The sequence below is a fragment of the Berghia stephanieae genome, chromosome 1 (genome assembly GCF_034508935.2).
Source record: "Berghia stephanieae isolate SIO BIC M18660-M18661 chromosome 1, UCSD_Bste_1.3, whole genome shotgun sequence".
In the NCBI taxonomy this organism is placed as follows: domain Eukaryota; kingdom Metazoa; phylum Mollusca; class Gastropoda; order Nudibranchia; family Aeolidiidae; genus Berghia; species Berghia stephanieae.
The window spans coordinates 70,370,464-70,383,149 of NC_088360.1; the positions used below are offsets into that span (position 1 = coordinate 70,370,464).

The following is a 12,686-nucleotide window of genomic DNA, read 5'->3' on the forward strand; positions in this document are numbered from 1 at the left end:
TTCTGTCACTTACTCCTTTCTAACAAACACCTCAACATGCAGACGCTCACTTACACCCACACACACACACATACGCACACACACATACTTGTATGGCATGACTTGTCAGGACCATAATTTCACACATGACTTGTGGGTACCTCTATTTCCAGTGGGTTTAGGAAACATACAATACGTTGTATTGGTGGACAAAACAGCCGTCTATGATGGCAGGTGTCGTTTTTTAGAATACGTCAAATAACAAAGGTTTGACTAGAGTATGTTTGGGCCTCACTTTACACCATCATTGTAGGGACATTGTGTAGTCATTGTGAGGACTTGATGAGACGGGCATTACTAGTGGGGACTCACTTGGTGTGTAAACTGTGCACATTTATTGCAAGGACCTGTGTAAACTGTGGCCATTACTTGCAGGGACCTTTGATGTGTCTACAGTAGACATTACTTCTAAGGACCTTTGAGAGTTTAAACTGTGGCCATTACTTGCAGGGACCTTTGATGTGTGTCTACAGTAGACATTACTTCTAGGGACCTTTGGGAGTTTAAAATGTGGCCATTACTACAGGAACCTTTGATGTGTGTCTACAGTAGACATTACTTCTAAGGACCTTGAGAATTAGATGCCCATCTATACGGAAAAGAATGTAAAAACAAAAGAAGAAATAGGACATTAAGATAGATCGGGATACTCCAAACAAAAATGTTCCTAACCTTAGGCTGTACCCGACTTGCATTACTATTGGCATATCATTTTTCTAGTCACTATGTCTGTATCAGAATGAAATGCAACCAAACATTCACTGCTCAGTAGATGATATCAGAACAATTCTGTCTTCATGAGGCTTTGAAATGATGACACTACAGGCCAGGTATCTACCAACTAAACTACCATATGGATCCTGATGTCAGATAACAATCTATCTTGTACACATTCGAATCATGTAGAACTGACCAAGTGAAAGTTCTCCCTCAATGCCAAGGGTAGGGTTCTGAACATTGACATATAATCATAAGGAGTATAAAGGGTGTTCAGTGGAATCCAGTCAAATCATCAAGACGGAAAAAATATGTTGATTTTAAATGAGGTTTGTTTATTCATAATCATAGCCAAATAATAATGCCAAATAATGATTAATAAAGATTTGAAGTTGATTCTGGGGAAATTTTAAAATTATCTTATTAAATACAGTGGAAACTCCCAATAACGACATTCTCTGGATAACGACACAAATCTCTAGTCCCTAATCTTATACTTAAATTATGTTCGTAGTGAAAATAAAAACTCTGGATAGCGACATACTCCCAATAAAGACATAATCTTCCAGTCCCAAGCGATGTCGTTATTGGGAGTTTCCACTGTATATACCATGATAATTATCAGAAAAGAGTGAAAAGAGCCATACTATAACTGAGGGAAATATTGAATTCCAATCTTAATTAATTTCAAACGAAAGTCCTATGAGAGCAGGAAGACTCAAAAATTAGTAAGAGTATACATCTTGCTCTCTGAGGTGTAAGAAGGGATGACAAAAATTACTTTTTGCATTATTGATGGGATGCTGCTAGTCTATGCCACATAACTTTTCTGGACGTGTCTTAGTATTCAACGATGGTACCCATTTTTTTCTGGATAGAGAGGGCAGAAACAAAGACAGCTCTCATTGAAGCTAAATTCGGGTCCTAATGAATAGACAGTGCTCTACCGTTTGAGATGCTCGAACCCATATAACGAAAATACAAGAAATAGTCCATTCTTGACGATAAAGAAGCATAAACAATTTTTATACATAATGATGATATATGTGGCGGAAAAAACAAAACTTAATAAACTAACAGTGGTTTGAATTGTGTGTTCAAGAGCGCAAGCAAAAACATCTGAGGTGAGACCCTGAAAACCAAAGGAACAGATAGGTAATTTGCTAGCGCACCAGGGCGTATTTTTACAAACACATTAATCATTATTAAACAATTGGTAAAATTGACTCCATTTTAGCAAGTCAATGCATCTAATGTTTTATTGAATAAAATGGTATGCCAGAACGGGGAATGAAAATGTGACTTCTCAATAGTTTGATTAAGCCTAGATCTTAACTCGTCTAATAAGCAAAGATAATGACGTGGAAAAAGATAGAATCACAAAACATCACTTTATACAAGTTAACAAATGTCAAAATAGGAATGTTGGTCTAATTAACAGAAATGATTTTGATAACTATTCTGCAAATTGTTTTGGTTTAAGGACTATTTGGCTAAAATCACTTTCAGTTCATTGATACGAGTATAACGAGACAAAATAAAAAGTAATTTTGAATACTTTTGTGTTCATCTGGTTTTGACATTTTCCACAATATAATGGTCAGAGATAACATTATTATCATCAACAACAAATTGTCCTGTAATTGGACATATTATTATCAGTATCATTATTGAAAAAAAAATATGTTCATGTTTTCATATTGATTTTAAGTTGATGTCAAAAACAACATAGTATTGAAATTTTTATAAAGAGAGAGAGAGCGAGAAAGAAAAGAGAACGAGAGAGAGAGGAGGTCGGAGGAAAAAGTACTGATCACAAATTGCATAAGGTACCAATTAATTGAATTAACAAATGTCTGTACATCAAGGCGACAACAAGATAATGCTTAGTTTATGTACTACCGTACATACAATAACATAGGGAACAAATTTCTATACAAATTTCTTTTTTCTAGTTTGAACATTTTTTATGTAATATTTGATTTGTCTCCAGGGTCTGTTTGCTAAGATTGGAAATTTCTCATAGCATTTTCAATGTTTGCTTTGCCAGGCAATCTTTCTAAAAAGAAAAAATTCCCTAATTCCTTTTCAACAGCTTTTCTTTCTTCCTCAGACCACCCTTTCCTTTCTTTATTCACTACTCTGTTTGTGATTTTCTTTGATTTATGAGATTCTCTAACAGTATCAGCCTCCTGACAGTTTTCAGTGTATGGCATTATCGTCGTACTATCAGGGGTCATGCTGCTACATCCTGTGTCACCGCCTTGAACGCAGTCGTCAAGGTCATCCTCATCAGCACTTAATTCCTCTCCATCAATTGCTTCGTCTTCAGCAAATTCCAGCTCGTCTAGATTCTTTCCCTTACACTTGTCAATTTTTCCTTTCTCCAGTTGCAAGAGAATCTTACTAACTTTAGCAAGTTGCATCGTGTCCTCTGGAAGACGATAGTATTCTTTATGAACAGACTTGTCATGCCCCATGAAGGCAGCCAATGCTTCCAGTTCATTCTCCTTCAAATCAAGCAGCTGACATATTGTTCCAATATGTTTTCTAAGTGCTGTAGATGTCAATAAGTCTGGCTGATCTGCTCCACATGCAGTGGCAAATTTCCTGAGAACATCTGAAGTTCTAAGTACATTTTCACCTTCACCGATAGCACCAAAAACATATGGGTTATTGTTAGCAAGCCCACTGGATTGTCTGAAATCGAGGAGCAAGTCAATACTATCCTTGTGAGATTTTGGTAGAAGAACTGGCACTCGTCTCCCTCGCTTTCCTCTAATTTCTACCCTTTCGAGTTGTTTGGCTAAGTTTCTTTCAAACTTACTCAAACTCTGCAGGATTTCCCCTTGTAGAGATTTTCCTGAAGCCAATCCATTCTGATAGTTTTCAATTTTCATTCTCTGCATCTCACCGCCTCTTCGTCTGTTAAAAAGAACCACCTGTGCTAGAGCAATCTCAGCTAAATTTCTCCACGTATTTGGGTTTGGGTGTTCACGCAATTGTGTTATTGCATCTGTTAACTTGGATTTAATGAAACAATATAAAAGCTGCACATCTTTTGCTAAAGGTAGTCTTCTTGCTGTGTTAAATCTTCTTTTGTGAAGAGTGTGCAGAGCTCTCGATGATATTTGATGTGACCAGTCAGAAGAATAAAGTTTGGTAAATGCTTCAGCCTGTTTCTCTAATAGAGTATCTCCTGATTGCAAAGCCTCTGATTTCAAAATGTCTGCACAGGCTTTTAAGGAATGGCCTAACTTTAAAGCAAGTGAAGGTATTTCATAAATTCCAGTGATGCAATTGTACTTTGCTAAAACTTTGACAACTTTGACAACAGTTGAAAATAACAGGGGGTCAATGCACTGTGTAATATTTTCAATTTCACATTCGTTTTTCATTTCATTCAAAAAACGGCCAATTTCTCTCATTTTTTGTTTTATGTACTGGTATTGATGTGGCTGGTCTAAAAATTTAGAAAAATTTTTCCCATACTGCAAAATGACACTGTCATGGCGACAAAGGAGGGAGATCCTATCGGAACTCATTGTGTTTAAAATCTTTTCTTCAAAATCACTATTATCGTCTTCCTGTTTACTTGAAAGTAAAAGAAAATTTGTATTTTTCTTTGAGCTTTTGGTTTCATTATTGAAGGCAGCACATTTTTTCTTGTGACGCCATAAATCCTTCCTTAGAAAAAGTCCAAAACATTTTTCACAGGTTGTAAAAGCCTCTAAGTTGTCAGTTATTGGTTGCCTTCTAGCCGCACTCTCGCGCGCAAACGCGCGCACTCTCGCGCGCAAACGCGCGCACTCTCGCGCGCAAACGCGCGCACTCTCGCGCGCAAACGCGCGCGCGCACTCTCGCGCGCAAACGCGCGCGCACACTCTCGCGCGCAAACGCGCGCACACACTCTCGCGCGCAAACCCCGGGGCACGCACACACTCTCGCGCGCAAACGCGCGCACACACTCTCGCGCGCAAACGCGCGCACACACTCTCGCGCGCAAACGCGCGCACACACTCTCGCGCGCAAACGCGCGCACACACTCTCGCGCGCAAACGCGCGCGCACACTCTCGCGCGCAAACGCGCGCCACACACTCTCGCGCGCAAACCGCGCACACACACTCTCGCGCGCAAACGCGCACACACACTCTCGCGCGCAAAACGCGCACCACACCTCTCGCGCGCAAACGCGCACACACACTCTCGCGCGCAAACGCGCACACACTCTCGCGCGCAAACGCGCACACATACTCTCGCGCGCAAACGCGCACACACACTCTCGCGCGCAAACGCGCACACACACTCTCGCGCGCAAACGCGCACCACACTCTCGCGCGCAAACGCCACTCACACTCTCGCGCGCAAACGCGCACTCACACTCTCGCGCGCAAACGCGCACTCACACTCTCGCGCGCAAACACACACTCACACTCTCGCGCGCAAAAACACACCACTCACACTCTCGCGCGCAAACACACACTCACACTCTCGCGCGCAAACACACACTCACACTCTCGCGCGCAAACACACACCTCACACTCTCGCGCGCAAAACACACTCACACTCTCGCGCGCAAACACACCTCACACTCTCGCGCGCAAAACACACCACACTCTCGCGCGCAAACACACACTCACACTCTCGCGCGCAAACACACACTCACACTCTCGCGCGCAAACACACACTCCACTCTCGCGCGCAAACACACACTCACACTCTCGCGCGCAAACACACACTCACACCTCTCGCGCGCAAACACACACTCACACTCTCGCGCGCAAACACACACTCACACTCTCGCGCGCAAACACACACTCACACTCTCGCGCGCAAACACACACTCACACTCTCGCGCGCAAACACACACTCACCTAGCGCCAAACACACACTCACACTAGCGCGCAAACACACACTCACACTAGCGCGCAAACACACACTCACACTAGCGCGCAAACACACTCTCACCTAGCGCGCAAACACACACCACACTAGCGCGCAAACACACACTCACACTCTAGCGCGCAAACACACACTCACACTCTAGCGCGCAAACACACACTCACACTCTAGCGCGCAAACACACACTCACACTCTAGCGCGCAAACACACACTCACACTCTAGCGCGCAAACACACACTCACACTCTAGCGCGCAAAACCACACTCACACTCTAGCGCGCAAACACACACTCACACTCTCGCGCGCAAACACACTCACACTCTCGCGCGCAAACACACACTCACACTCTCGCGCGCAAACACACACTCACACTCTCGCGCGCAAACACACACTCACACTCTCGCGCGCAAACACACACTCACACTCTCCGCGCGCAAACACACACTCACACTCTCGCGCGCAAACACACACTCACACTCTCGCGCGCAAACACACACTCACACTCTCGCGCGCAAACACACACTCACACTCTCGCGCGCAAACACACACTCACACTCTCGCGCGCAAACACACACTCACACTCTCGCGCGCAAACACACACTCACACTCTCGCGCGCAAACACACACTCACACTCTCTCGCGCGCAAACACACACTCACACTCTCGCGCGCAAACACACACTCACACTCTCGCGCGCAAACACACACTCACACTCTCGCGCGCAAACACACACTCACACTCTCGCGCGCAAACACACACTCACACTCTCGCGCGCAAACACACACTCACACTCTCCAGCGCGCAAACACACACTCACACTCTCGCGCGCAAACACACACTCACACTCTCCGCGCGAACAACACACACTCACACTCTCGCGCGCAAAACACACACCACACACACTCTCGTATTCCAGGACTATCAGAAAATCATATTATCGCTCATTTAAAACGAAAATTTAAATATGAATTCAGCTTTGTTTTACTTGTTAGTCACCTCTCGTCTTTTATCAATTTGTTATGCATGAACTTTATATAGCATTTGTTAATCGGTGTTAGATACAATATAAATACATTTTTTCTCAGCAAATATTAAGGTGAACGGAAAGTAAAATTTTTCAATTCGATTTCAATATTCATTATTCACTATCACCATCAGCTAGCGGGCGGTTGGAAGGGGCTGCTGGTAGGGTCTTTTGTCTATCCCGCTTGTCCCTTTGTGGCTTTCTGTATGTGTCCTGGATTGAAATGACCCAAGCCATTTTCTGACATTGGATAAATGGTGTCAGGCTGAGCACATATAGATTGCTGCTCTATCCCTTTTTCCTATTCCCCTTTTATCTTCCTTTTTCTAAGGCACCTGAGACTCAAATGTTTTTTCCTGTTGCGATCCCTAAATGTACCTAGCTGTCCTGTTGTGTTGTTTTACATCTACCTTTTTCTCAGGCACTGAACTGATCTAAAAGTTTCGAAAGTGCCAAATTCTATAACTTATTGTGATCGTCTTTGTCGCATCAATTGCACAACTACGCCAGAATTACACTTGCTGCATCACTGATAATACATTATAAAATTAAGTTTAAAAGGAATTACTGTCGAGATGATTTTTTTCTTCTGGACAACAGATCTCCATAAAGCTCTTGTATCACTAAATCAAGTACTTTCCATAACTTTAACAACAGATAAATTTTTAACCATTATCAGTTGATAAAATCTAATTGATACTGTTATGCAATTTTGGAAGCTACATAGATAAAATCGGCCTCTATTTAATAAGTCAAGTATTTTTATTACACTTTATGATTGATTGAACGCTGGGACTCTAACGTTGTTATAAACACACACAAAAAAACTACCTAACAAATGCACAAGCACAGGCACATCCACGCACAGGAACATGCACAAACGTACGCACATACACACGTAAGCGCATGAGATTATACACACGTACGCACATGAACACGTACGCACATGTACGCGCACGTACGCGCACGTACGCGCACGCGCAAGCACGCACGCACGCACGCACGCACTTGCGCACGCATGCACGCACTTGCGCACGCACGCACTTGCGCACGCACGCACTTGCGCACGCACGCACGCACACGAATGCGAACACCCGAGCAAACATGCACACTGGCACAGACCCACACACACCCTCACCCCAACCCTTGAAGCATTCCAGATCCTTTTAAATTGGAAACTGACGCTGAGTTTTTGGAATCTACAGATAAACCAAGATATATTACAAAGCTGTTTATTTAATCGTAAAGGAGACGCCCAAAATTGTGTTAGAATAGGACTAAAATAGCTTTATAAGATACTGAAAGAAATCTTCTTGGATTTATTGCATCATAGGAATTTGTCAATCGTTGATTCTCTTAAGGACGCTAGAGATCCCTGATATATTTTACATTTCCATAACGCTATAGATTAAGTAGGTCACAGACTTTCCATAAAGTTTAACTCCAAGGAACTTTTTGACAGCTATCTTTTCAGCCCACAAGAAATCTAGCCATCTTTTCACTCTTCTTCAGTCGAGTTTATTTTGCTTTTGTTTACATTGGCAACATTTCTAGCCATCCGTCCATTCAGCCAACTTTTTGGGATTTGGTTAAAAACATTTGATATCTGGTCCCTCCGAGTTGTCTGAAAAGTGACAAATTAACACTGGGGCCATCCATTGACAAATGAACCATGTTTTTAATATCAAGGTTTTTGTCGTGTTTCATAAATTTTGTTTTTCTGCCAGAAACGCAAATGCACGTCCATTTAAAAAAAAACAACTAAATTTCTCTGTTCGATAATTTGTTGTAAAGAACATATGGCTGGCAGTCTACACTCTTGTATGGTACTTTTAAAGAAATGTAGGTCTACTGCATAACATGATATATTGATTCTGTATCTCTAATACCATGTTCAGGGTTATTTCTGAATCAGGAAAAATTCACTTAATTATTAACACGCCAGCAACACACCCGCAAAAAGAATAAACACGTCAAGTTTTGTTTGCTTGGCAGTATCTTGTGTTGTGATAATTTTCAGAGCAAGCACTAATACTCAAATCTTTCTTTGAAACAGGACACATTATTTTTTGGCGACTTTGCGAAACTAAAATTCAGCTTTTGCAATGTTCACACCGTCCATTTATAGCCTTTGACAATAGATTTATTTTCATACCAATCAATACATGACAAGAAAGGAACGCTGATATAGATGCATATTATTTGCTCCTTCACCTGGGAGGGTTAGAATATAGTCCCAACGAGCTGCCTCTAAAGGGGAGGAGCGGCACTGAAAAGGTTTTAAAATAGAATTTGAACTATCCATTCATTTTGACAGCTAGAATTAGACAGTAGAAAGTTCTTCTATTTCGATCAAGTGAATTTATAACGTTCCAAAAACTCATTTTTGCTCTCCCTCTTTAGCCGTGTAAATAAGAGGCGACTAAAGGCCACGACAGGTAGTGGCTCTCAAAACAGTCACCTTGTCCTCCAGGTTGGGGGCTTGTGTAGGCAAAGTGACCCTACACCTTTAAAATCTTCATTGCCACACAAATCATAGCCTCTGTTCACTTATAGCAATTTATAAGGCTTTGATTACCAAAAAGAAAGTGAGACTTAAGTTGCTTGTTGAGAGCTCAAGGAAAGACGTGATCTTATTGGTTGCACTTCTGAATACAATCCTTGTTCGCCTTGTGATTTAATATTTTGGCAAGTGCCAGGCAATACGTTTGTGATAAAGCAACGGATAACATACATAAATAAAATTGCTCAATGCATAAACTTATTTTTTTTTGATAACTAACCCTCCCTGATGCAATACCATTTTGAGGCCGCCTGCCAGTCAAGATTTCTTTTCACCCGCATGTCAATGTAGTTTTTTCACCCACCTCCCTGTGTAACGACTGTACTCCGGTTTTGTGTAAAAAAAAAAAAAAAAACAAACAAAAAAAACAAAAAACAAACTGAAAACAGCTAATCTACATCCATATGGTATTTTCAATTCATAGGATGGCAATTGTACCACGTTTCATATGTCCACCATGATTCCAAGACATTGCTCTAATCAAATCGAACCTTTCTACGTTAAACCAAAGACTGGTATTGTACTACGCCAAGTTCTTTTTCCATGATTGCTTGTTTGTAAAAAGGTAGCTAAGGACAGTGATCCACATAAGAGTCCATCTTTTGGTTTACAAGAGACATTTATCCATTTTCCTATCCGCCTATCCAGCCAACTTCTCTCTGTCTGCCCATCAAATCGGCGTTCTTCCAGTTGCCCAAATAACGTGCGTACCCTCTCCCACCTTTCTTTTTAGCGCTTCAGATTTACCAATTTGTTCCAACTTTCTATTGCACCAAAGGTATGTGTACATGCCATTCTACAATTTGAAATGTGTCGAATTTGAGTGTCTACTCCTTGGAAAATACCATCTTTACTCAGGTGAAAAGTTCAGAAAAGATATATACCTTCTTATATTACATCTAGTTGACTTAGAATCGTGGTTAGATTGGCAAGGGGTGAAGTTTCGGCATATATAACGGTTTCCTATTGGAAATAAGTAGGGATTGTACTGTTATAGTTCTTGTTTCCGGAGATCTTGGTGTCCAGATAATGTGGACGGTGAAGCGAAATCAATGACAGTAATGATATAGATAAGTGACTGGTGAGATGACAAAAGATTATGCTGGTAATCATTTGTAAGGTTGGATTAAGAAGCGAGTATGATGTCGTTGATTGTAATGGTGTCTTGAATAGGCTGGGTTGGCAGGAATTGTGATGTAAAGTTCATGGATATAAAGGGATTGTGGGTGTTGGGGTCGACAAGGATTGTGACAGAAGTAGAATCGTTGAAGTGATGTAGTAGTGTTTTTTAAAAACTTGGTATTCGAGTTGATTTCGTCTTGGTGGAGCCATTTTAGTTGCGTACTACTTTGTTTCCATGTTAAATGTGGTCATCATTTCCATGTATTTGCAATACAGATGAATGAACTTCTTGACCGGTGAAAATAGCATTGATTTGTATTTCAGTATATCCTAATATCATAGTCACTGATCCGGAGACCTACGGATCAGTGGCATGTATTTAGGTAAAATGTTGATTTGCACTGACCATGGATATAAAAGACGATGGCTTGAATCTGTCACTATCGCATCTATTTGGGGCGAGGTCTTGAAACTCTGCCATTACTGGATCTTCATGGCTGACTCGTCTGACATCTCCCTTCCATCACTTCCACGCATTATTCTGGTTTTGCATCATGGCCCCTTCTATTCAAATTTCTATCAATCTATATAACCTCTTCCAACTCAACCTCCTCCCAGTGCACATTAAAAAATCTATATAATTGTTTCTAAACATATAGTATTAAAAATGAACTTGATGTTAAAGAAAACAAGTCAGTCAAGTGGATACTTCCTGTGTCAAAATATAGAGCTGAATTTTATCGAAATTACCACCTAGTGCCCTTTTGTTATGTGGATTACCATGTCATAAAAATGCATGATTTAAAATGAAAATGTAACTTTTCCAATCATCCTATAAATGGAAAATGTCATATGGAAATATATTGGCTCTTCTCAAGTTGTTATTCCTATTGTGAGCTTTTAGACTAGTCTTTGAACAAAACAACCATTTGAACTCATTTAAAAAGGGAACCATACTAAAAAAGCTGGTTACAGGTATCTAGTGATTCTTTGAAATTACTGTGAAAATTAAATTGACACAAAGCCCACCTTCCAGACCATATCTTTAAAACCAGAATATTACTTTGATATAATATTCTTCTATTTTCGATTATTTCAAATAGAAAATATAGTCAATAAAATGTGGCAATTCAACATGGAATGCACCTATTGCGTCCAAAGTCAGCCAGTCATTGAAAGCCTTAACACTCATTCATTTATTCAAAAGCTCTATAGTGATTAATTGCTACCTGTATTCGTTATCGCCTCGTATGATTTTTTAGTTGGTTGATTTTTTAAAACACATCTTTGAATTATCATAAATTTCCATAAAGAGGTAAATACGAAACTTCTTATAACATCTGACTTTCATTTCAAACTCACTGCTCCAGCTTTCAATCGTATACTCTAGTTTAGATAAGTATTTTTATATATCTATATTTAAAGGCTCTGAAAATATTTTTCAGATGTTATCTTATTCAGTGAATTGTTAAGATTTTCTGTCATTTGCCCTTTCTTACGAGAAAAGCACACGCACAGCACATGCACACGCACAAGCACACACACACACGCACAAGCACACACACACACGCACAAGCACACACACACACACGCACAAAGCACACACACAAGCACACACACACACACACACTTACGCGCCGCACACACACACGTAGACATGCATTTAAACTACTTTGGACCCTTTATCTGTCATTATCGCATCTATTTGGGGCTAGGTCTTAAACCATACCATTATTGGATCTTCATTTCTGACTCTTGTGTTTGACATCTTGTCATCACCTCCAGGCATTGTCAGAAATGTCACATGGACCTATTTTATTGCAGTTCCTGTCATGTTACTATTCCCTATCATCTCCTACACTCTTGGATAACCCGGTGGTGTATCTCAAAATACTTTCCGCCAGATTTATCAGAATTGCTAACTAAAACTCCTGATCAAAATCAGTCGTTGCATGAGGCGAGTGTTCACCTAATTCACCAATCGATGTTAAAATTAAGTCCTTCTGTACTCTGAAGTTTGTGGGTATACATTTGAGTGTTGTCTGCGCGCGCGCGCCTGAATGCAAGGATGATCGAGAGAAATAGTGGTAGAGGGGGGATAGATATATATAGATGATGGACAGAAAACAAATAACGGGGAGAGGGGGGGGGAGTTGAGGGGAAAGAAGGGGGGGGGGGGTGATGGGAGTAGGAAGGAGAGTATGGTCTCTTCAAAGTACAGAGTTATTCACAGGATAGATGTACGTTTTAACTCGATTGACAGTTTTCGCGTCCTCCACTGATAGTTCCGTAATCGTGTAGTTCCACTACAAGTGATT

The 12,686-nt window shown here is 41.0% G+C and overlaps 1 protein-coding gene across 1 annotated transcript; it reads right to left on the minus strand.

The window, feature by feature from the left end:
- Positions 1-2,759: 2,759 nt before the first annotated feature.
- Positions 2,760-12,157, minus strand: LOC144979049 (uncharacterized). The gene is made up of 4 exons (XM_078925697.1): positions 12,098-12,157; positions 8,898-8,952; positions 7,822-7,882; positions 2,760-4,443 (listed from the first exon to the last, which is right to left on the minus strand). The coding sequence occupies exons 1-4, from the start codon at positions 12,155-12,157 to the stop codon at positions 2,760-2,762; spliced, it is 1,860 nt and encodes a 619-aa protein (XP_078781823.1).
- Positions 12,158-12,686: the final 529 nt, after the last annotated feature.

Bases quoted from the DNA above. Each gene is read 5' to 3' on its own strand.
- LOC144979049 (XM_078925697.1), bottom strand. From the start codon at position 12,157: ATGCCTGGAGGTGATGACAAGATGTCAAACACAAGAGTCAGAAATGAA. The intron at 7,883-8,897 runs GTGAAGGAGCAA...GTTTATCTGTAG, and splicing joins CTATATTCTAACCCTCCCAG to ATTCCAAAAACTCAGCGTCA. The intron at 4,444-7,821 runs GTGAGGGTGTGT...ACTTTTTCTAAG, and splicing joins GGAATGCTTCAAGGGTTGGG to GAAGGATTTATGGCGTCACA.